We start from the raw sequence: 26,271 nt of genomic DNA on the forward strand, positions 1-26,271 counted from the left end.
GTTCACTAGAAACAAGTGACTGGTTGACACAATCGCCGTAGTGAGATCCCTCAATCCTCTTAACCAACTACTAAAGATGGAAAAAAAGTTAGGTTTTCTTCCTCGCTATTTACAAAAATTTCCAGATAAAATGGCAAGAAACAACTTCTTGAGACTCAGGCTAAATATAGCCCATACCGGTGAAATTTTGGCACGAAGGAACCAGGAGGACCAAGCAAAAAAACTCTGCGGACACTGCAAATCTCTGAGTAAACAATCCCTAAGACACCTATTAATGGAGTGCGAAGGAACCTGGGAAGCCAGATTGCTGTTGCTTAGGAGATTCATGGCCAAAGAGGAGGGCCTACATCAGAATTTTTTTGGCACAGATTGATAGCTGGACATGAGATCATGCTAACCGCAACACTAGTGCAAGTTTTGAAAATAAGCTTTTTTCTTTTGTAAAAGGAAGACATCTGCAATATGAAAGAGTGCTGCCTTGATAGAACTGGTCCCCCTTGTAGCCTTATGGACTCTCTTCCCTTTTTCCTTTCTTGCTTGTTTTAAATATATATATATATATATTTTTTTATTTTTTTATTGTGATTATCCTGTGAAAAAAGTTTCTTCTTTTCTTTGTAAAGGTTTGGTTTTTAAAACCAAAACAAATAAATCAAAATAATAAAAAGGAAAGGAAGAGTACCTCTGAGGAGGTGCAGGAAGTTTAATTTTTTAAAGACCTCAGCGATGTGGGCGGAGAAGGAAAGTGTGGAGTCAAAGATGACCCCGAGGTTCTTAGCCTCACATGTGGGGATAGGAGGAGGGCCAAACGAGGCCGGCCAGAGAGCGAGGGGAAAGGATGGAGAAGGGTTGCCGATGAGGAGAATCTCTGCCTTGCTGGCATTCAGACAAAGATCATTGGCGGCACACCAATCTTGAATGGCAGTTAGGCAATCAGCGATGAGGGTGGTGGCCGAGGGCAGCCTGAAAATGAGTTGAGTGTCGTTAGCGTAGCACAGGAAATTTGAGCAAAGAGTGGCAATGCAATGGGCGAGAGTTGCAAGGTATTGGTTGAACAGCCAAGGTGTGAGATTAGACCCCTGGGGAACACGACAGGTAGAGAGGAAGATAGTGGATAGGAAGGACCCCAGTTGGACCTGGGAGGGTCGTTCAGAGAGGAAAGAGGTCAGCCAGGCCAGAGCCTGATCAGTGATACCCAGGTTCTCACGGAGACGGTTGAGCAGGATGGTATGGTTGAGTGTGTCGAAGTCAGAAGAAAGATCGAGTAGGATGAGGACAGAGGGAATGTTGGAGTCAAGGTTGGAGAGCTGATCTTCACGGATGTACAGGAGAGCAGTTTCCGTGCTTCTGGCTGCTTTGAAAGCAGACTGGTGGTCATGGAGACAGCCAACAGAATCAGAATGATTATTAAGCTGAGAGATGGCCAGCTTTTCCAGGAGTTTGCCCAGAAAGGGAGTAATGGAGATTGGGCGATAGTTAGCCGGACAGGCAGGATCAGCTGTGGGTTTCTTGAGAAAAGGATGCACAAGGGAGTTTTCAGAGGGGAGGGGAAGGATCCTGAAGCAAAGGAATGGTTGCAAAAATCGGCAAGGGCTGGAGCGAGGGTGTCAATGTGGTTCTTGATGGTTTTAGAGGAACAGGGATGAACCTGTTTTGACAAGGCTTTAATAGTTACTGCATAGTTCACTGTTACTGCCATGCCGGTACTATTATTTGAAATCTGCCTATTCTGTGAGATTTGAAACCTGCTGTAACATGAAAATGATTTTTGCCTTTCACTGCTAGAACTGCAACTAGCTAGCCTATAGCACAAAGTAATTTTTGCCTATACTGTGGAAATTGAAACTAGTTATTATACAAACGTGATTTCTGCTTACTACTGTTAGAACTGCAACTAGCCAGCCTAAAGCACAAAGTCATTTTTGCCCATACTATGAAAATAGAAACCTACCCATGCTATGGAAACTGAACTCTGCCGCCCTTGAAGCTAGCTTATCCTACGACAAATTGAACTGTCCACTGTGTTCAAATAACCTCTCTAATATGAGTAAAGACTTGAAGACCCAGACCTTCCTACTTACACTTGGTCACCTTACCATTATGGCCCTTGCCACTACCTTAACATGCCCACCCAAGGACAGAAACATGAGATTTAGGTCAAGACTGCCCCGTCTCTATGAACCAAAAAGAAATAACATAAACAGTTCCACCAGACACATCACCACCCAACCTAATAATCCTCTGACTAAGCGAGCACAGGCAACTAAATGAAATACCCTAAACTCTGCTCATGCTCGTACTAACACTAAGAAGCTTATAAGCCAGAATACCCCCACAACCAAATCTCCCCCCATCCCTAAACCTAATAGCACCTTGACGCTATCCGGTTCGCTCATCAGTGCCAGATCGATGGTAGCCCACGCTACTGAAATAGCAGACATTCTAAATAATGAAAGTATTGACTTGCCTGCCATAACTGAGACCTGGCTTCATGAGTCAGCTGGACCAACCCTTAAGATAGCAGTACCTGATAGCTATTAGATACTCAGAGCAGATAGGCCTAATGTCAGAGGTGGTGGTCTAGCCATCATCTCCAAAACCACTCTTCCCATTATACTTGCCACCTCACCATCCTGACCATCTTGTGAAATACTCACAGCTAAACTGCTGTTATCCAATAACCGCACGCTAACCATCCACCTGGTATATAGGCCCCGGGATCTCTAGGAACTTTCGAAGATGACCTAACTAATCTCATAGCCAATAATACAAGAGACCACTCACAAACCTTGCTGATGGGTGACTTTAATCTTGGCTTTAATGATATTGACAACAAACATGCCCAATCCATAGCAGCTCTACTAAAAGATCACAGGCTTACCCAAAAAGTATTTTCTCCCACCCACATTTAAAGGAAGGACTCTTGTTTGGGTAGCCAAGCTAAATTGCAATATTGCCATTACTGATATTGTCCCGCAACTTTGGACGGATCACTACCTAATCACCTTCTCTGCTACACTAGATCTCCTCAGCCCAAAAACCATTAATATGGCACCTCCACTCCCAACCAGAAGCAACAAGGATATTAAAGTGGAAAAACTCATCCCCCACCTCCTTCCTTCCAACAACAGTCTGGAAGTAGTGCTGATCCCGACACACTAGTGAATGCCTTTAACAACGCCATTACTAAGGCCCTGGACACTATTGCACCTGTTAAACTATGCAAAGGTAGGCAAGAATCTCATTTGAATGCCTGGTTCACGCCCCAACTCAAAGAGCAAAGACTTCAAAAAAAGAAAGCTCCAATCTATCTGGCGCAGCTCTCCTACTGATAATAACAAAGACAAATTAACCGACCTTTCCAAACTCTATAAAAAAGAAATAATTTATACTAAAAAGAATACATTCAATGATAGAATTGCAAAGGCCAAATCTAACACCAAGGAACTGTTCTCCATCCTTCGTGAAATAGAATCCCCAATCCCACCGATAGACAATGTCCCAAAGGACAAGCTATGGTGCACCAACATACAAAATGCTCTATCGAATAAAATGTCCTCTCTCCAACTCAAAATGGCTAAAAAAAAGGCCACACTGCCCCCTGCTGAACAGCAATGACCACAACATACCGAGACCAGAACAACCCCTCTTTTGAGATTCAAGACAATCTCCATTATGGATACAGAAAAAGTCATACTCTCCCTCAAACCCTCAAACTGCAAAGGAGACAGTTGCCCAGTACAAATAATAAAGGATGCAGCTAGGGACATAGCCCCCTTTATCTCAAAGCTCATAAACTCCTCCTTTAAAACAAATACAGTTCCCACTAATCTTAAAGAATCCTGGGTCCTCCCCCTGCTTAAAAAACAAACATTAGACCCCCACCATCCCAACCAACTATAGACCTATCACTACAGTGCCTTTCCTACTCAAAATCATTGACGGAGTTGCCTACCTACAAATTCAGGATTATCTGGAAGTCAATCAGCTGCTAGGTTCACAGCAATCTGGTTTTCGCCCCCTTCATGGCACGGAAACAGCCTTGCTAGACCTTAAAACACAAATTGAGGAGCTGAAGGATAACGGAAAAACAGCTATGCTGCTTCTCCTGGACTTATCGGCAGCCTTCAACCTGGTGGATCATGCAGTCTTATGCAACCATCTCAGGTTGGCTACCAGCTTCTCAGGGGAGGCGATAGCTTGGGTCCAATCCTTTGCAGCTAACCTCACTATGAGAGTCTTATCCCTATCAGCTTCCGCTGACCCTAACAAATATCCTGCGGAGTGCCACAGGGGTCCTGTGTCTCACCCACTATGTATAACATCTTTACTAAGCCCTTGCTCAACAAGTTGGACAGACTGGGTGTCACCTACACTAACTATGCAGATGACACCCAGATCCTTATACCCCTCACGGGACAACTTTGTAGAGGACTCGGCCTTGGTAAACAAGATATACATCCTCATTACGGCATGGATGGCATCACATGACCTCTAAAACTGAGACACTGATCCTAGGATCTGAATCCAATCTTAAAAAACGAAGCTATGCATCCTTCAACATTGATAACAATTGTTTTTTTTATCTTAAGATTTAGTTTATTTTTTACAAACTTTTATTACAAAACAACAAATACTCATATCATCAACTTATATGCTGAACTCAACCATCGAACTGAACCCATCACAAAACTAACAAAACTAATAACCAACGTACATATATTCCTGACCACCATCAGCAAACTAACAACGACAAAATCAGACAACAAAAACCAACAGATCATGTCTATAGTACAAGGTCTATCACTCAGACAATTTTAGTTTAGTTCACCCTCGAACATTGTCAGTTACCCTACAACTTTCTGAAAAGCTTTATCAAGATAGTTAACAACGGCACACGTTAATTGAACATTGTTAATAGAAAGCATAGTAAACTACCAATCATCTATATTGTTTATTAATGGTGCACATTTCCCCAAAATCGGTGAATGTTCATTTGTTAGTTCAGCGCATTCAGTTATCGTATGTTTTAACGATTCCACTGCTTTTTTACAGAATCTACATTGGTTGTCAGCCGTGTCTTTGTCCTGTTTTAGCCACCGCATTTCTTTTGTGTTATATGCGTTAAGCCGCAGCCTCAAAAACTGATTGCGGTGATGTTTAGAGGGGAATTTTTTCAGATATTTTGGCAGTTGATCCAAACTGTTCACTGCCCATCCCGTGTATAGTGATGATTTTAGAGCACTTGTTTTATCGTTGTTCTGAATCCAATTCCATAATCGCAATTTCTTCTTTGCTAATTGAGGGAAGGATACCACCATTTGCCATTGTATTCCGGCACACTCTATGATGTTAGTTATCATTTTTGCCCAGCGTGCCAGAATACCAGAATGAGGGTGTTTTTGCATAGATTCCAAAATCCGGTATGCAGGTGCCATATCGGATACATACATTTTCCTTAGCACTGATATTGACCGCCAGAGGACGGTGCCGTAGAGGGAATCTAGGCCTAATTCGTGGCTTATCATAGTCATGGAGATGTTCTTTGGTAGTCTCATTACACGCCTCCAAAACAGTCGTTCTAAGGATGACCAGGTATGATGGTTTAAGTTCCACCCAGCTTCGGCACCAAAAGTTATCGACGGGACTACCTTTTGTTTGTAAAATTGCAGAACTGGCAACAATGTGAATTTGCAACAATATTATCAAGGTGATAAAAGTTTATAGGATTCTACCTGGCCTCCTCTCTCACCCTCAAGAAGCAAGTAAACTCACTTGACTCTGCAACAGCCTATACGTGCAAACTTATCCGAGCCTCTAGACTGTTTCTTTCCAGCACGAGCTGTAGCACCCTGGCCAATGCTCTCATAATGTCCAGATTAGATTACTGTAACGCCCTGTACTAAGGAGCCAATAAATATGTTACAGATAAAATCCAAAGACTGCAAGACAATGCCTTGAGAGCAGCGCTGAATATCCCTAACAGAGAGCACATCTCTAAATTTAGAAAAGAGGCTCACTGGTTAAAAATAAAGGACAGAATCTTCCTCAAAACAGTTTCTCTCACTTCCAAGTGCCTGAATGATTTAGCACCTCCATACTTGTCACAAAGAATCACCAGGAGAATAGCTACCCGCCCCATGAGATCTGCCAATACCTCCATGCTTGTGATTCCCAGATTCAAACGCTCGATGGCTGGGGGTACCAGTTTCCCAGTTAAAGCAGCGCAATCTTGGATTATGCTCCCACCTGACCTCAGACTGGAACAACCTTACCCTAAATTCAGACACAATGTACTCAAATGGCTTTGCACTAGTGACTCATAACCGGCCCCACTTACTCCCAGACTGCTCCTCTCCCCTCTATCGGACTCGATTGACTGCACCTATTGTATCTGCCTGTGCATCACCTAATATGTAAGCACTTGCTGCCACCATTCCGTAACCGGTAACGTCAGTACTATATACTCCCTGTATTTATGTATGTACACGTATCCATATGCATGTGATATGCACTGTAACTAAGATTTAAGTCTACTTGGACTGTTGCGCCTAGCTACCCTTTGGTTTGGTGCGCATTACCAAATGAATAAACAAACAAACATAGATCGGACTTGTCTAGTGACCTCATCAGGGGAGAAGAGAGTAAAGGAAGAGGAGCGAGGGGTGGTGGTTAAAGGGGGGTTAGCAAGCGCAGACTGAGGGGAAATAGGATGGGTAGGTGAGGAGAGGCTGGACAAGATGTACTGGGTTGTTGAGATAAAGTGAGAGGCAAGGTCATTGCAGAGAACTTGGGCGGTAAGAGGAGGGGTAGCGACTGCAGCAGGCTTGGCAAGCTCCTTGCAGATTTTGAAGAGATCAGCCGAGTTGTTAGATGCCGCAGAGACACGGGCTTGAATGTGAACTCTCTTCTTGGTGCAGACAGAGTCTCTGTATTGCCTTTGGAGCAGGCGACAGGCCAGTTTGTCAGAGGATGAACAAGAAGCACCCCATTTCCTCTCAGCCGCCCTACACTTACGTTTAAGTGTAGCTAGGTCGGAGTCATACCAGGAATTACACTTGGCTTTGAACTTCAAGCGGATCCTCATGAAAGGGGCAAGAACATCAAGAGTATCGGAAACGGAAAAGTGAAGAAGGGACAGGGTTGTGTCCGGGTGTGAGTCAGCCAGAAGTGGAGATGGGGGAGAGAAAGTAGCAGCAAAAGCCTCATCTGACACATGCTTCATATGTCAGATGTCCAAGAAGGTAGGTGACAGTGTTGGGGTGCGCTTGGCTTGGGGGGGGAGGGAGTAAGAGATGAGGAGAGAAGGCAGTGGTCACTCCAGGAGAGAGGAGTGGTCAGGGGGATACAGAGGGGAAGGCCAGAGGAGACCAGGACATCAAGTGTGTGTCCTACAGAGTGCGTCGGGCCAGAGGGGAGAATAGAGAGGAAGAGGGAATCACAAAGGTCGCGAAAGAGCAGAGATGAGGGACAGGGGAAATTGAGGTGGATGTTGAGGTCACCAAGGAGGAGGAGTTGAGTGGTTGAGGCCAGGAGGGAGGAGGAGAGGTCAGCCCACTCAGAGAGAACAGAGGTGATTTGCCCAGGGGCGGGCGGTAGAGAATAGCAACAGTAAGAGAGTGGCTAGGAGAGATCGAGAGCCTGCAGACAAGGCATTCAAAAGAGGATTAAATCTGAGTGGGAATGATAGAGGCAGGAATCCACTCGGGAAAGATCAGGGCTACACCCCCTCCGTGCCGGGTGGATCTGGGTGCAGAGAGGATCTTGTAACCATCAGGGAGGAGAGTGTCAAAGCTCATGACAGATCTGGCAGTGAACCATGTCTCCGTAAGACTGAGGACATCAGGTGCAATTCGTCAAGGAGGTTGCAGATGTCAGAGGAGTGTTTGACGGCAGAGCGAGAGTGGAGAGTGGCAAGATAAAGAAGGTTGCCGGCCTTAAAGACATTCCGGGGAGGGGTACAAAACAGAGGTACGCCCTGCAGAGTTGTGAAGGTAGCCTTAAGAGGGGCAGAGGAGGAGGGAAGAGTGGTGAAGGTAGCCAAGGAATGGGTGGAGGGGACAGACAGAGATGAAAGGAAGTTGATGAGGCGAAGGAACCGCCTATCGAAGAGAAGGAGATTGGCCTGAGGACCTTGGACCATGACAATGCCATTTAGGTAGACATTTGGGATGACTCTGGAGGAGTCAAATGAAGCCATGAGGACTTCCTAGCGGGTGCCACCATTAATGGGAGAGGAAGAGATGGGACAGAGCACAGAGATCATATGGGTGGGGGGTCCATAGATCCGGCGAAGGAACAAGAAAGCGGATGTCAGTGAGATTCTGTCTGGAAGAGGCTCTGGCATAGTTATCAGCAATAGGGAGACCAGGATTTGAGGCTAGGATATCCTTTTTAAACTTCTTCTTTCCAGACTTAGTGAGAAGGTTAGGATAGTTGTTAGAGAAGCAGTTAGAGTAGATAGAAGAAACAGAAAGCGCCATGAGTGGGAGGGGAGGAGGCAGAGGGAGGAGTAATCAAGTACAGCGATAAAGAGCAGTCACTGGGCTAGCATGTTACCATCAATAATTACGGAATGATTACGGAAGTTGGTTAGAGCGTTCTCCCAATTCTCCTGACCGGAGTCCACTCCCTTGTGATCTTCCTCCAGGACACCACCCCCAGGGTCATGATCAGGTAGTTTGCATCTGCCATTTGCTGGCCACACGAGAAAGGTTCCGGGCCAGTGTCTTTGGGAAGATCACCTCTAATTCATCACAGTTATAACCACATGTTTTATGATCATATAAACATATATATATATATATTTTTATTAAAGTGTGATATAGTTTACAAAATCCTTACGCACAAACATACAAAAAATCCATAGTACAAATATAGTGATTTCCACCTTATAACTATGACCTTCCAAAATAATACATTTTACTATAACGTAGTATTCAGTAAACCTTTACAAATTTAGCATAGAATCATAATTAATGTAAAAAACATAAAATCAATTTATTTAATTCCTCTAATTTCTCCCTAATACTGAAGTTACTTATCTATTTCAGTTGTAGTATATTAATACAGTTTAAAAAGAAAAGTTAATCAGGGCAATGAAAATGGAAACTCCATGTCCTGATTGTACGCAACACCAAATGTTTTCACTGTTAAACAAGTCTATTTCAGTTTTACTAAGTTAGTACTGTTTAGTAACTTTTTCAGCGCAATCGAAGGAGGAACTTCATTTCCTGATAATACACAAGGCCAGAAATGTTTAGTATGGAGCCAATATCTAAATCTTCAAAATCGCAAACATTTACTCACCAATGTCAACTCACCAAATGTCATAAGGTTTCTATTTTATTAATATCCTCACAATGTCAACAGGAAGAGGTCTCATTAAGATCATTATTTCGTAAGTTTATGATTTCCCCGGTAGGTAATACATTTAATGGGAAGCGTAAAAAACTGAGAGCACCAATAAGCATTCAGCAATGTGTCCAAATATTGTGGCATTGTACTAGCTCCAAGATGCCCTAGTTGCACTTAAGAAATGCGTTAACACAACATGCCTCTTTTGTCCATATACAAATGCGTATATGTTTTATATACCAAAACTGCTTCCCGAGTTTCACAACATTCTTTTAGAAAGAGTTCATTTTTTTACTTCATTGGGGTTTACAATCGGCATGTTTAGGGGGGAATCTGTTAGCTAAAATATTTTCACAATCCATTGATAAAGCTAAAAGGGGAGCCCTGTATGTTGTTGAGAGCATCTGGTTCTGGATATCGATGAAAAAAGGAATCCTTGTGAGGTGTTAAAATGTGTCTATAAAATTGGATTATTTTCGAAAGGTGCCATCCTTCAAGGGATAACGAGCCCAATTCTTGCCTAATTACAGTTGTAGCCACACAATTTATCAATATTTATTATCTTCTCCAAATCAAACCTTCAATTTTATTAAAGTCACTTTTGTTTGTTAGATGGTTAATTTCAAGCCTGTACATAATTTAATCAGGGGAGATAGTAAGAACCTACCATATTGAATGTTAATTTGTTTCATTTCAAAGCTAAAGGTTAGCTTTACTAAATCCTAAAATAAATCCTTTTGTTCTAGGACAGTCTCTCAAATGAAAACCTGTGTATGTGAGTTCTTGAACTGTTGTTAAAGGGGAGTTATCTATTTTCCACATGAAGCCATATTTATTATTTTTGACTTTGGAGAATCTCATAGCTTTAGTTTTCTTCAGATGGATCAGAAGATCATTTGCTATAGTGATTTAGTCAAAGGCATCAATTAATCATTGCAAACCCAGCTGTATATGATCTAAAAGGAGCAAGTTGTCTTCATACGTTAGCCAACAGATCTTTAAGAGCCCACAGGCTGAGAAAGATGAACGCTGTCTTGGGCATATAGTCACCCATGTCTGATACATAAAGGTTAAATAAACTGGGCACAAAGACACTGCCTTGTCGAAAATATTTATATGTAAGGATGGCTGTAGTAATGGCACCCTGTTGGTTGAGTCTAAGTCAAATGTTTGTATCTCTATGAATGAGCATCTATATCTTAAGAAGCCCTTTGAGGGCTTGCCAAGTTCTTAATTCATACCATAGTTTGCAACCGTTCACTGTATTGAATGCCAAAGAGATGTCCATACAGGCTATGTAAAGGGGCGGAGCATCGTTTGTACAAGAAAATTGAGTGAAGAGGTCTATTAAGAATCCATTCAGCGTAGTCTTCACCCCCTTCCTGAAGCCTGTTTGACATTTGGATAATCATTTTTTATTAGTTGCCCACTCTCCCAATTCACGTAGAATTAACATAGCAAATAATTTGCTTTTGGCATCTAACAATGCTATGGAAAAATAATTAGATGGACTTTCCTCGTTTCCTTTTTTATAGATTTGAAGTTATCTCTTTTACAATCATGTCCATACATAGTATGTATACTATAGGAGCCCACACATCTGTGTCACTTTTAAAGAATATGCAGCTAAACCCACATGGGTCAGGTCCTCCTGAGGCAGATATGTTACTTATTAAGAGTCAAATGCCTTCTATATTAAAATGTAAGTCCCATCTCACCCATAGGTTGGGCAATCTTATTGTAAGGCTGGGCTTCACAAAGACCAATGTAATATGTTTCTGTGATGCTGGAAATGCATTGGAGGGACAGGGCCTCCCTCTCCTTGTCCTGTGGTCCTTTTTCATTTGTGTTCTGTATTGTTTTCTGCCCAGGAGTCCATGTGGGACTCCTGGCTGTGCAGCTCTTCCTGTTTTTGGTTTGGTGTAGAGACCCATGGGATACCCTTATGGCACCCATGGGCGGGGGTACAACCCTGTGCCCCTAGTGTATGTTTCTGGGCACCTATATGTGGCCTACAGAGCAGGGTATGGGCTTGTGGCAGCTCCATGCTGAATTTGACAGGTGCTCTGAGTATCCACCATTTTGGGATACCCAGGCCCTGCCATTGGAATCAGTTGATTCCTGATAGGAAAGAAGATGGCCCCTGTGTCCTCTTGCTTTCTATTGCCTGTTACCTTGTTTTCCCAAAGTCCTGGGAAGCCCTGACTCTGTCCCTTCCCACTGACTGGCTGTTGAGTGGAAGTTCCATATATGGTGTTGTTGTGAAGTCCAGTCCAGACTGGCTGGAGCCTTCCCAGTGACTCTATGTTGTGGGTACACCCTGTGGGTGGGACCTGGGTGAATGGAGTGTGTGACCAATATGCACTTCTTGTGGCTGTCTGGTTTCCAGTATGAGAGACAAAGACTGAGACAGCCCTGCCCAAAACTGGCCTGAATGCAGTGTGTAATGTTGAATGGCTGGGTACTTGTCCCAATACACATTCCTTGTTGTGTGTGTCTGAGAGGGAGGAGTATGGCCTGAATGCCCTTCTGTATGATTGGATGCTGAGTGCGACCCAGCAGTGTGGATGAGAGACAGAATAGTATATCTGGGGACCTCTCCCCACTGGACATTGTTCAGAAGCTGAAGTCCACTACGAGTAACTGGAGTAACTGAAGCTTGACCTTGAAGCCCTGCTGGACGAGAAGAATTGCTGTTGCTCTCCTTCACAATCTGAAAGCTTCAGTGCCTCCAAGGACTGACCCAGAGAGGACCTGGTAAGGCGCCCTCTTCCCGAGCTACGAGGGACCATCGTGCACCAGCTGATCTTCGCCAAAGCTCCCTGGTAGACAGACCTACGACAGGCTGCCGACCGGAGACGGGGACTGCCGCGGAATCCCAAAGAGAAGCGCCAGACTGTTGTCCACCACCGTCGGCGACTGCCGTCGCCGGCTGGAGCCGCTGTGCTTCCGTTTGCCTAAGAACTTCATTTGATCCAAGGACGCTCTCGTCTGCATCGCCGCCCACTTTATCCTGCTGGAGAAAGCCCGACCGTCGACACGCCAAGGAGCATCCGCCGGTGGGTTTCCCGCCACTCAAAGACCACAGAGACGCCGACGACTCGACGCCCTTACTGGGCCACAGTTCTTCATCTCTTTGCAGTCCAGAACTATCGTCACTGAGGTGCCCCGCACGCCTCTTCCTTGCAGGACGCCAATGCTCTGTCGTCGACGAGCACCGCTAGGAAGCTTCCACTTCACCGCCGTAGTTCACCCTGTTCTCCGTCGGATGTTCGACGACCCATGACTCCTGCCTTAGAGGGAGGGCACTCACGAAGGGCCGTCGATTTCCCGTTGACGAACGCTACAATTCCAGGTACATTGGGGCTGTAGAGCTATTGTAGAAGGAAATAAGACTTATAGAGCAATATATGGACTGGGCTTGTGATACATCTTTGCTTTACACGTTGCTCAGGTGGGGGAATCTCCACACAGAACCGTGTCTAGGTATCGGGCCAGTATTCTGCCCATTGTTCCAACCAACTGCTTTCCTCCTATTTTCTATTGTTGGTTTACGTTCTTTATTTGATCTGTGTGACATTCTGACAGGATAGTTGATGCACTTTAATGAGATCTGATAATATTTGTGGTACCACTTTAGAACTGTATATATTTACCATTGTTGATTTTCTGAGCACAAAGTGAGTTATTGTGATAGTGTACATAACCTTGAACTTAATTATATAAAGACTGTGTTTTCAGTAATACAGTGTGTGGCCATACCTTTGTGGGGGCTTGGGGACTACACTGTACTTAAGAACCAGCCTGCATCACCTCCTGAGAAGCTAGGCCTTGATTGCTCGACCACGTACCAATAATAGAGAATCTTTGCTGGGATCCTCTGTGCCTCTCCTCTACCATATAGAGAGCAGAGGTACAGACACCCCCCTCCATTCTTTACAGTTTCCCAAACGTGTTCAGGAACATTTGTATAGATCTAATTAGGGTACAAAGATTACATGTTTGCTTCTTTGAGATTATTTTTTAAATGATTTTGCCATCTCTTTGTAAAATAACGTATATTGTTTATGTCGGTTGTTATAGCATTGTCATAGGACAGGCATCCTTTCCAGCTTCATGGTCCGTGGTAGAGTTTTTACGGATCTTATGTTTTTTTCTGAATTGTTTTTTCTTACATTTATCACCTTGTCAAATGTATGATTCCTACCTAGGTCTTTTGATTTTTTTTGTTATTTGTTTATCTGCTTCTTTAGAAATGAAGACGGGAAAGCCTCAAGTCAAAAGTGTGCAATTTACTTTCAAGATTGATGTTATTAAACGTTCTTCTAACGTTGTTATTGAAAGCATTGATTGTTGGTTTTCACCGTGAAATTGTGTTTCTTTTAGGATTTACATTCAATTGAGTCAGATCATTTACATTGGGGCATTTTTCTTTTTTGCTATTAGTACATTACGATCACTTAGACTTGATTGTTGGATTTTAAAGTCTTTGCAGTCAGCAAGTAAACCAGCTGACATAGACATATAACCTATACAACAGCTCAATGTGTTACTTTTCCTGAGGAAATAATCTCCTTGAAAATTCCTGTTTAGCATTTTCAAGCCACAGTCATTCAGCAATGTAAACCACCTATCACCATTTACATGTGTCTGTTCTTTTATATTATCTTTGATGTTCTTGTATTTTGCCTCTATATCCTGATAACATGTTGAATTAATAACCTAGGCTATGACAATACTTAACGCGCTGTCTGTTGCCCCAGTTTCCAAAATGTCATTAAGGTGCTCTAAAAAATTATTCTGGAATGTGAGGGGAGGGGTTCCAAAAGATGTTAATCAAAAGTATGGATCTCGCTTAAGTGTCATGCTCAACCTTAATTTTTACTGCCAATACACCACAGTGCTCATCGGACATTATTTGAAATTCAGTCAAGTCACTTTGTATTCCAATGATTAACCCACTTGATGGACGACCACCATTAATGTGTGGCCGTTTGCCGCTATGTTTTAAACCCAAGGCAAATCACAGGGGATGTCAGCCATACTTCTTGGAGGTCTAAAATATCATTCTGACTTAGGGTCCGATTGCGAGCTCGGGATAATAATAGTGTGTAAATACCACATGATCCCCTGCAGTTTCCAGCACCACCGTTCTGAAATGGGTGGACATTGTGGAGTGGGGATTTCCTGCTTTCCAGAAGCAAAAGCAGCTAAAAACTCTCATTGTGGGGGAAACCTGTGCTCCAGTACCATTTGAGAGCATTTCTTAAGAGTGACACTTTTCTAATTTAAGAAACCTATCTTAAACTGTCGTTAAACTAGAAAAAGGGTGCTTCAGTCTAAGAATGCTTTTATTATATAAGGAAAATTGTGCAGTAGAGTTTATTGGCGCCTCACCTGACCTGCTAAACCAGTGCTGCTGGGAGCAGAATCCCCTCCATGTGGCTGCCCTGCCTTCCTGATGGTTGCTAGGGGCTCTCCTGCATTCCTCATGGTTGCTAGGGGCTGTCCTGCATTCCTCATGATTGCTAGGGGCTGCCCTGCATTCCTCATGGTTGCTAGGGGCTGTCCTGCATTCCTCATGGTTGCTAGGGGCTGTCCTGCATTCCTCATGATTGCTAGGGGCTGCCCTGCATTCCTCATGGTTGCTAGGGGCTGTCCTGCATTCCTCATGGTTGCTAGGGGCTGTCCTGCATTCCTCATGGTTGCTAGGGGCTGCCCTGCATTCCTCATGGTTGCTAGGGGCTGCCCTGCATTCCTCATGGTTGCTAGGTGCTGCCCTGCATTTCTCGTGGCTGCCAGGGCTGTTGTCAAGCCATGAATCGGGCTCATGCAGAAGCCGAGGCTTCCATGTCCCTGCACCAGATTCTTTCTTTATCAGAATATGGTGTTTGTAAGGAAAGGGTTCCTCCTTTGTGGAAAAAACTGTTTCCTACGTTTGCTCACACCTCAGAATGGGCCCCACTGTTGTTTGCACAGGTCCATATTATTCTATAGCTTATGACCCCTGGCGTTCCAAGACGCAAGAATGAGAACACCATTAGTAGAGCAAGTATTCAAGACAACTCCTCCTATATCAGCTAGTTTATGATCTATATTGGAGAAAATACCTGGCCACCAACACCAGTCATCAGAAATATTTTTGTTCCTCATACATATAGACTCAATTAGGCGAACTGTTCTTTGTGTCGATTAGTCGCCCTGGTAGTAAATCCTAAATACTTCTTTCTCCCCAGAATTAGGCAAGGTTTTTTGTTTAGCCAGTTCCTGCTGCGTGTAAAAACCTTTGAATCGTAAAAAGGGTGACAAACCATATCCCATCTGTCTTAAAACATCTCTTTCACCCAATAATATTTCATAGAGCACTTTCGAGGGTACTTTGATAGCAACTATGTCAGTTCCATTGCCATCGATAAAATCAACCAAGTCCATATCCTTCGTTGTAATCAGTGTTAGTTTAGCAATTTAGTAATTTCGTACAATTTACATGATTTATTAGAATGATTTTGATTGGTCAGTCTGGTATCCTGTAATACAAATTCCAATTGCAATTAATTCGTTTCAGTTTTTGATTCTATTTTGATATATGATTCCACAGTCCTGGACACAGTGATTGGACATTTATTTTGAGTTTCCCTATTAAAATGCAAGGATGAGGTTGCTGTGGTGTTTCTATCTTTCCCACTGGGTCCCCTTTGGGTCTCTTCGGTGCACATTTTCACTGAACTAACCCTTATGTCTGAAGAAAATGTGCTTAAAAGACAGCTTTTGGAGGTAAAGGTAACCCTTCACTGGTGATTTGCTGCTGTTTTTGTTCAATCGTTGAAGAATTAGTAAGGACTGAAGAGGAGGGATACAAATCCTCCTCACAATTATCAGTGGTGTGTTTCAGGTCCTCTTCCGTAAGATGCAAAGATATCAAGAATGTCCTTGATTTTCTTCTCTTGCCTTCCTTTTATTTACTGATTTTTGGTCTTTTTCATCTGCTGCTGCAGACCTTCTCCACTGTTTGCAGAGCAACGTTTCTTTTCCTTTTTCATCTGTTTCTTTAGAGCCTTAAAAATGCTCAGTGTTCAGTCACCTCGTCTTCACTTATCTCTGAGAAGTTAACTTTTTTGATTGGTTCTGTAGTTACAATTCTTTGCGATTCAGGGGCTGTACTGACTGTTGCTGGTTTCATCATCGACGTTTCTAAGTTTTCTAATTTCTATTTTACAATAACCATATAAGTGAAGAAAGGAACTCAATACCATGGTTAAAATTGATATTGATTGTGAGCTCTATTTTGTGGTGTTGTCTAAATCTTTAAATGCATTGTGTCATTTGGAGACTTCAGCTGAAATAGACAACATAGGGATAACATCCACCCTTTGGGATTCTTCATATTGCATGGCCTGGTCAGTAAGGAATGAGGGCATTTACTCGCTGATCGCTTGGTCAGAAGACTTAATATTATTCTTGGACTGTTCTCTTTGATCGCTTGAGGAAATAACATAACTGTCCAGTTCTAATAGGCTAAGGTTATTTACTAGATTATATTTTATCACTATTTTTCCAACATTATTTGTATTTGGGGTCTTTCTTACTTTGATACTGGTTCTACCGTAGGATAGGAATCTGTAATTTTCAGAGCAGGAGTTTGTTCATCTATTCTTATTTTGTGAGAGGTTTGAACTAGTCCAGCTCCTGTCTCCTCCTTTTCTTTTTTCCTTTATTTGGCACCATTATTTTATGGTTTCCTGATGTTTTCTTAACTGAGGGAGTTTCCCGGAGGCCATTAATATTTACTCCATTTGTGCCATTATGATTGGTATTGCTATTCTGTTCAGTACACTCTAAGCAAGCTTCTTCAGAAGGTTGTTCTGAACATTGCAAAGAGTTAGGGTTAGCGGAGACTGTAGCTCAAGCTATGTCTGGTTATTGTCTCAAACATTTGATAACTTCCTTAACTTCAGAGCACGTAGTTCACTCCGTAAATTGTACATACCGAGCAGTAACAGTGATAGCAATATGAGAGTGGCAGTTTCACTAGTGACTCGCCCAGCCTCTCCTGGCCTCGAACTACCGGCCAGGCGATTATAAGGCTGGGCTTGTTTAACCAGTAGTGTCCCCACTGGCAAACAGGGTGCTGCAATAATGGTACAACTGCCTCCAACTGCACTCGATCACCACACTCCGCCTATGTATGATCAATCACCTAAGTGTCAATCAGCAACAAAGCTCTCTCTTGAACCAAGAACACTCTTCCATAGGTCTCTCCTTGCCCAAGAACACCCTGCCATATCCATATCCTTCCGCAATAACACCCTGCCATAGCTCTCTCCTTCCCCAAGAACACCTTGCCATAGCTCTATTCTTACCCAAGAAAATCCTGCCATGGCTTTCTTGTTCCACAAGAACACCCTGCCATAGCTCTCTCCTTCCCCAAGAACACCCTACCATAGCTTTCTCCTTCCCCTAGAATACCAGGCTATGGCTTTCTCCTTTCCCAAAGAACACCCTGCCATAAATCTCTCCTTCCCCAAGAACACCCTACCATAACTCTCTCCTGCCCCAAGAACACCCAGCCAGAGCTTTCTCCTTCCACAAGAATACCCTGCCATAGCATAGCAAGAACACCATGCATATTAGATGTGTTATCTGTGCATTTACTTAATTACAAAACTGTAAGCACATCAAATAAAAGAATAGACCTACAAAAAACATACAAATAAATACAGAAAATAAAAAAGGTTTCACAATTATCATTTAAATTGCAGTGTGCATGATAGTACATCATAAATAAAAGAAAGAAACAAGTCACCGAAATTAATGAAGTAGTGGGCAACTAAAAATCAGTTCACATGATACATTAGCTTTACATGTCACAGAAAACAGATGCAGGACTCCAATCTCAGGCGAGATTGGCTCCCCAAGTCTATAAAAGCAGCACTGTAGGGTGACCACAGACAAGACTAACATACAATCCCCATGCAATCCAAGACTGTACTGCCTCACCCCTTTATGGGCCGGTCGCTATACCTTTCTATGAGAGGAAGATTTCTCGACCGACGAGCAAGGATTCCAGTCCTCCCCAATTAGCAAAATGTAGAGGCGGGCAAACTCAGACACCCACGTTCATTTTCCAGTCTTCATGAGATAACCAACGCCAATGTGTACCTCTAATACAATTAAACCCTTCACTCCTCCACCAAATATCGTTTAAGTAACTTTATCTTTGTGATTTAAGATACTTTTGACCGCGTGAGCATATTTCTCCATTATTTACTAGGAGAGCAGAATAAAAATGTGTGAGTAAATACAATGTTAGACAGAAACAAGATAGCGGGTGCCAGGTAATTGCGCGATAGGGCTAGTCAAATTCCTATTGGTGATATGTAGAGTTGGACTGCTGCAAACCATTGGAACAGTTGGGTTACTCCAGCCTAATATGCACATATAAGACAAACTGTTGTTCCATGGAAGATGCGCTGCCACCAAGAATGAAACCAGAAATAAAACAGATAGCAAAGGTGACAGTCACGGGGTTAATCTATGCCGGCATACATATATTCTGTAAAGAAAAACCTATTTGCATCAATATCAAGGTCCACGAATAACATGAACGCCTTCAACCTACACACAGCCAATCAAAACTCCAGACTACTCACTGTTTCCACAGACATGTTGTGCTTCCTCAAGGTCTGATGCTTTAGAAGGATATTTGTCAACCAGTTCCCTATGCGATTTATTCTTGCTTCATCTTAAACATGATTTTCTGGATGTTTGTCCCATGCATTGGAGACAACATGGGGTCCTGAACCAGTATCCTGCAAAGCAAATGTCCTATGGAGTTTGACGTAATACTTCTGTACAACCCATCAAAAGTATGTATAATGGAACTTCTTCCCCTAGGTAACTCATGCCACATAGGTTATAATGTGTTGTACAAGTGTGTTGTTGCTGGATTTCAGAAGACCGACAGATGGATCCAACATCATCATATCTTCAGGGTAATACCAGAAGGCGTGATACGCGTCATATTGTATGTGGTGATACCCAAAGACTATTTCCATGCTTCAAGAGTACAGTCTGACCAACTAGACAAAAGCATGTCAGGTTTCACTAGCTATCAAAGTTGGGCAACTAACTGCTCAAAATTGTGCGAGTTGTTATGATGGGGCATTTACTTCGGAATCGTTATTTGTTCAGGAATCTTGTGAATTGTGATATTACCTAAGTGGCCATTTTGCATCCAATGTGTCCCAAGTGACGTAATGCATCCCTACGCTGATTCTTAACAGGGAACACAGTTCTACACGTCCTGGCATTGCAGCCAAACAAGATATTTGCGTGTCAGATCTATGACCTCATTCAGTCGTACGACCGGGTAACCCTGGAGAAGACGGAGAACCACGACGGGCTGACTGCCTTCAGGTTGGCAGCTTCTGTGGGCAACACTGTGGTGAGTATTAGGTCTTAATCTTGCATATTTAAAAAATATATATTTTAAAGACCCTGCAGAGTTACACTTGTCCTTTTGAATGCATTTATTATAAATCTAGATTTCCCACCCCCTTAACCCCATACACTTTGAAATTGATAAAACATCATCCTAAATTTGAAGGGTATGTCTTGGATACGGAATTTGTCATTTCTGGGTTGATGTCCAAGGATAATTGTCTTTCACAAGGGTCTCTTTGTTATCCTGCTGATCAACGCTTTGTTAGCCCTCACTACTCTGCCAGGATACCCTTCCTCCTGTTCCCCATTCAAGAAGAGCACCTAGTACATTTTAGACAGCCCTTTGACAAGAAGCTGTGTGAATCAGTGATGTAGATTCACTGTTGCCTAACCTTTGCTTCATTCTAGGCCAAAAAAGAGTGTGTCCTTCTATGGGAAAATCCTGGGGTTCTCTACCCGTGGCTCTCGTACCTCGGTTCGTTGCTCTGCTCCAGTAGGTTCTCCTTTGCCTCAGAAGTTCTTCTCTTACTCGTGCTCCACCTTGCTCAGAGTGTGTCTCGTGCAGCCTTTTATCTGTGCGAGGAGAGATAATTGGTATCAGATGTATGCCATTAGAGTCAAGTGCCTGACTTTGCCTTACCCAATTAGCGGGACATGTCCAATGCGATGCGTAAGAGTTAGCATTATTACTCTGTGGCCCTTTTCCTATGCCCAGTTTTTGTGTGGAAAGGGGGGGGTTGGGTCATTGGAGAATCCTATGAAATAGGAGGGATCATGGGTACGGGAAAGGGGGGAATACCACGTCTCGCCACTGGCTTCCTCACCACCACTCCCCGAAGACCCCTTACCCCTCCCACACTGGTCCACCCCCAGGAACTGGATCCAGAAGCGATGCCCGTGTCCAGGCCACCTAGATGACAAGTCCCTAAGTGTTAGGAAAGATTTCATAATTGTAGGTAATTTTCCTTCCATGTGGCAACCCCCAAACTTATTGCTGTTGTTTTACACCCTGATCTAGACTTTGCCAGAGAAGCGCAGCCTTGCGCTGCACTCTTCTGGGCTTTCGCTCCATTCTTACGGGGAAACTGACATGCCCTTAAGATAGTCAGTACTGGGAGACTTTGTTTCCCTTAGTCCTTTCCTCATGTTCCAGCTTTTGAGCAACATGAAACAAGAGTGCACCGTAACTTACATTACCGCGCTCCTGGGTCTCTAGTCATTCCAATGGCCATAGAAACTCTCGCTGGACTTATCATGAAATGTGCAAGTGTGTCACGGATGGGACTGGTGGTGTTAGGAAAGATTTCGTAATTGTAGGGAATTTTCCTTCCATGTGGCAACCCCTAAACTTTTTGCTATTGTTTTTAACCTTGTTCTTGACTTTGCCAGAGAAGTACAGCCTTCTGCCGCACTTCTCTGGGCTTTCGCTCCTTTCTTACGGGGAAACTGACATGCCCTTAAGACAGTCAGTACCGGGGAACGTGGTTTCCCGTAGTTTCTTTTATCGTGTCGCAGCTTTAGTGCAACACGACACAAGAGGGCACTGTAAGCTAAGTTACAGCTCTCTTGGGTCTCTAGCCTTCTACAGGCCCTAGATACTCTTTTAGGATGGTATTTGATCGGTGCAAGTCATTCAGGGACTAGAATGGTGGCAGCGATCGTTTTGTTTATTTTGAGCTCCTTTTGGCGTTCTGAGCACGTTTTTGCACTGAACCCAAAATGGTGGCCTGGCTCCCAAAATGGCCAGGCCGCGAGGCTCCTTTGTCTTGTCCACTGACCGTCTTGCTCCCTTCACCTTCCCCAGGTCGAGCGACCCGGGGCCTTCCTTATTTGGGCATGTACTTTCCCGCGAAACGTGGTTGCTTTCGCGGGCTTCTACATGTCGTTTGTGTGCCTCCAGGGTGTGGGCTGGGATGTCTGGTCCCAATACACATCCTGGGTGCCAGAGAGTCTAGAGTGTCCTAAATGCCTGGGACCACCGTGGGCCGTGATAGGTCCATGTATGGTGTGAGTGTTTGTTAGCAGATCTCCCATTGGGCCCTCTCCATTTTGGCGCGAAGGGAACTCTGGATAAGAGGACGCTGAAAACCCCACTACCATGTGGATCTCCTGAGTTGTCATGAACAAAGGATAAGGAGCCAAGTATCCTGTAACTAAGAAGCTGAGTCGAGGAATCGCTGGTGACCCGCTGAAGGTTTGGCACCCTGCACTGCTGTCGTCCTGCGAGACCACTCTGTGCTGGCGCTTCGACCCTTTAGAAAAGTGGGAACAACTATTCTCGGCACCTTCACCAAATCCTGTACGTAAGCCTTCTGAAGCATCCCTGGGCCATCCAGTGGACTGGCCAGCTTACACAAGAACCTTGCTCTGTCACCGCCGTCTGGTTTACTGCTAATCCCGTGTCCTCGGCACTCTAACACGATTCGTACACTTGGCGTTCCCAGGTCTGAAGTGAGACATGTGCTTTCGGACCGGAATACACGCAGTTGCCGAGTTGCCCTGCTGTGGTAACAACCTGTGCGTGTTCGCTGCAATTGGGACACCCTCGACCCTGACTCCTGCTGTCGCGGAATCTACACAGTGTCAATACATCCTGCTGATCGCATCTGAACCTGCCAGTACCGAAACGGAACCGGTCGCCCTCCCGCAGGAGCCTGTGGCTTCCCATCGCTGTTGTAAACAGCAACCCTTTTCCGCACTCACGCCCTGCTTCCACCCACAAGTGGAGGCCGCGCTTGAGTAGCGGGGATCTGTTCATCATTGTTTTGTTCACCTCTCTGAACTGCCTGATTTCCCTGAAGAGACTCCCCTTTGCCCGTTGGCACCCGCGTGTGCAGGTACTTTTGAGCACAAGGCTCCACTCTTCGTAGGGCTCGGACTTCCTTCTGGCCTCTGATGTCGAACTGGGTCTAACGATTACTTCCACTGCCTGTTTTCCTCCCAATCTAGGTGGTCTGCATATTTTTTGCTTCTAACTCTTTAGACCCCTTGGTCTTGTATATATATTGTATTGCTTGTGATGTGTTGGTTTCTTGGAGTTTTACCGTGATTCTTTAGTATGGTCAATGTTTCAAAGGCCTTGTAATAAATGTGTCTATATTTTTAATATAACACCTGTCTGGAGAAATTTGTAAGCGTCCTTGCTTTGAGTGCTCATTGCGGGCTTTCAGTCACCCTCACCCCTCTTCAGACCTAGTCTTGACCGCCGCCATCGCTACCCTGATTGGTCTGGCTTGTCCAGAGGTTACCCTTTTCCAAGAAACTAGGCTGGCCTTCTGAACCTCTGCCCCTCCAGGACAGAGTTCAGAAATCCATCTCAACACTAAGGACTAGCAGGGGAGACACCCTTTGGTTTATCACACTCTTTACTCTACTGGTTTGGTATTCAAAGTTATCTGCTACTGCTCTCAGTGCGCCCCATGGTTACCTTCTACTTCAGGCCAACTCACTGGTTTCCTTCTGCATCCCTACTTTGCTTCTGCAGTCTGACGATACCATTGGCAGCTCCGGCGTAGCTTCATCTGTCTGCATGGCTCTTCTCTAGAGCTCCACAGGCTCTTTTTAGTCTGTGCATCTTCCCGCACACCTCAGCAGCTCACGTCGGGTTGGGAGCATGTCTCCCATATGACTGGGCTTCACTGCCCACTGCAGTCCGCGACTCTGCTTCCTGCTGCGTGAACTCTGCAAAACCGCATGCCTTCTTTTCCTGCATCGGCTTCTGCTGGCATTCTTCCTTCTGCTTCGTCGGCCTCTGTCCTGACTGCATGTGCCCATGATACTCCTTCTCCTTGTGGCTCATTCGGGCATTTAACTGTCCTATGTAAGTGCCTTGCTTTACAAAAACGATACCGCACATTGGTTTCAATAGTACCTCTGATATTTACTAACTCTTTGACCCTCTTCCTCGTCACAGTACCACAGGCATTATGGATCCTGAAGTCCGTAGTGTTTTTGGTTCTTTGACATTCATTTAGTTTGAATTGCTTTGTGAACTGAATGTAATCAGAACTGGAAGATGGTAAATAAATCGTTTGTTATTCAACCTTGTGGTTAGGACTACCTCAGGCAGAATAATAATTGGAGGACTTCGCATTCAATTCTTGAACTCCCAAGGTACAAACCTAATTCTGTCTGGATGACTTTTCATTAAAGGTTCTTTGGGTTGTTTCATGGCAGAGACCTGTGCAGTGACAGCATGTGTGAGAAACCTAGGGGTATTCTCCCATGTAGACCCAGAGAATCCTCTAATCCGGTGGCCAGGGGAGGGCCATCGCTTTTGGATCACAACTCTGGGGTAGACATGTGATGGAGGATGTCCTGGGTAGGGGAGATACGGGTTGCCCTCAGGAGAGACACGATATACCAATGGGACAATAGGTGAAGAGGTCCCAGAATCCTTTATGGGTTCCAGGGTCCAATACTCTAACCCTAGAGGGAGAAGAGACAAAGACATAATCTCAATCCCAACACTTCTTTGTTTTTCCCCAGTTCAGATCATGGAAAGGGTTATACAGACATGAGAAGTGTGTATGTCCAGGTGGGTAAAAAAGGAAGCAACTTAATGCAAAGAGAATCACCTTTTGTCTACCTTCGCAGGGCCAGGGGGGTCTCCCACTATCCCTTACCAGTCCCCTTGTAATGATATAGCTTGTAAATGTCAATTTTCATCTTGCCCCATCCCCGCCCCATTGTCTACAAATACAGACACGAGGAATAGGCGACTAACATGAGTAAAGATTACCCATAGGAATAACATGGGGAAAGTAAGGGAAATCTACTTTAGAGAAAACCACTGTCCCACTAATGGAGTCAGGCAGAGTCAGGCATTTGTAAGTAAGCATTCACACCTGACTCCACTTGAGTGTGTGTTCAACTATAAAAAGGTGTGACTTCTAACTTGTGAATGAGTGAGCTAGAGAGGCATTTTGGACCAGAGAATCCACGAAGCTGGGAGCTGCAGGAAGGAGGATCCAGAGGAGAGCGGCTTGCTACGACGATCGCCCGGTTGTGAGGAGGGCTGCACAATGGCTTGGGAGCTGTGTCTCCCAAGAGCCGGAGCAAGGCAGTTGAGACCCTGCTGGCAGAGTCCATGCAAGTACTCGTTCCCTTGGGCCATGTTCCGGGCCCATGGATGTCTGAGGGGCAGGTGGTGAGACCCTGACCTCAACCCAAAATCATCCTGGAGAGACCGCTCGCCAGCGCTACGTTACCCTGTGAGTTTCGCATGAGAGAGAGAAACTCGCGAGCGTGCGGGTGGCTGGAGCGGGAAAGGGAGGAAAAAGCAAGATTTGTAAAATGGCATGAAGCGGAAAGCAAGTTTAAGAAACAGAAAGTAGAAAGAGAGGAAGTGAAATGAAAGAAAGTAACAGAAGATAAATGGTGTGCATGAGCAGCGCAGAAATAAAAGACGGAAAGCAAAGCAGATAGATCTGAAAGAAAGGGCAAGCGGCCTGAATGCAAAGTTAAAGCGGACAGCAGTAAAGCAAGAGGAAAGTGCGAGGACGCACGATTAAGTCAAGTGAGGGCAAGCGGCCCGAAGGTAAAGTAAGGAAAAGGTGCGAGTAGGCACGGAAAAGGAAAGTGACAGTTTGCAGGACGCAAGGCAAAGGAAAGAAAATGCAAGTGTGCACGGCAAAGACAGAAGTGAGTGAAACAGAAGGGTGCAAGAAGCACAATAAAGCGGGAAGTTGCAAGAGGCACAGACAAAGTATAGAGTGGAGAAGAACAGCAGTGCAAGTGTGCACAACTAAATGAAAGCAATTAAAAGACAGTGCAAGTGTGCACGACAAGCACATGAAGATAAAAAGTACAAAGGAAAATGCAAGTAAGAAAGTGAGAGGATCAAAGGATCTGAGATGTCGCCCTTAGGAAAAGCAAACAGCCTGGCATTTCTGAAAGTATCTGCTTCTACTCCATCAAAGGATTGTATGTAAGAACAGCTGTAAATAAGGAAGAGGCATATCCTGACCAGCTGAACTTGTGTTTGGAACTAGAGGGGCCTGAGCTTGGGCAAGGGCACCCTGAGAAACACAAAAAGGAACTGTGATATATTGGGTTTTTGTGTTGAAATCTGGAAGAGGCTTGAGCTTGGGGGCCAGAACCCTGACAGGCCAACTTAAGAAATCAAAGTGCATTCTGATAAATATGTATATTTTCTTTAGTGCTTAAAGCTGGAAGAGGCCTGCACTTGGGGATGGAACCCTGTGAGGCCTAGTTAAGAAATCAAAGTACATCCTGATAAAACTGACTTTGTGTTTGAAAGCTGGAAGGGGCCTGAACTTGGGGGAAGGGAAACCAAAGAGGCCCAACCAAGTCGGAGACTTATTGATTTTCATTATAGTGTTGAAAGGACTGAAGCTTGGGGAACAGTATCCCGAGAAGCTTCAAAAAGGAACTGTGATGCATTTCTTTTGTGGTGTTTGAAACTTGAATAAGTTGAAGCTTGGCGAAGGGAACTCCAAGACACTGAAG

The 26,271-nt window shown here is 44.3% G+C and overlaps 1 protein-coding gene across 1 annotated transcript in view; it reads left to right on the top strand.

Moving 5' to 3' along the window:
* LOC138580096 (transient receptor potential cation channel subfamily V member 6-like) overlaps positions 1 to 26,271 on the top strand; it is a 353,625-nt gene that overhangs the window by 212,123 nt on the left and 115,231 nt on the right. The window contains exon 6 of the mRNA XM_069650375.1: positions 19,641 to 19,801. Within this exon, the coding sequence (XP_069506476.1) occupies positions 19,641 to 19,801 (161 nt within the window). The remainder of the gene's footprint in view (positions 1 to 19,640; positions 19,802 to 26,271) is intronic.

This window comes from Ambystoma mexicanum, chromosome 3p, assembly GCF_040938575.1.
Source record: "Ambystoma mexicanum isolate Mex_15411 chromosome 3p, UKY_AmexF1_1, whole genome shotgun sequence".
Taxonomy (NCBI): domain Eukaryota; kingdom Metazoa; phylum Chordata; class Amphibia; order Caudata; family Ambystomatidae; genus Ambystoma; species Ambystoma mexicanum.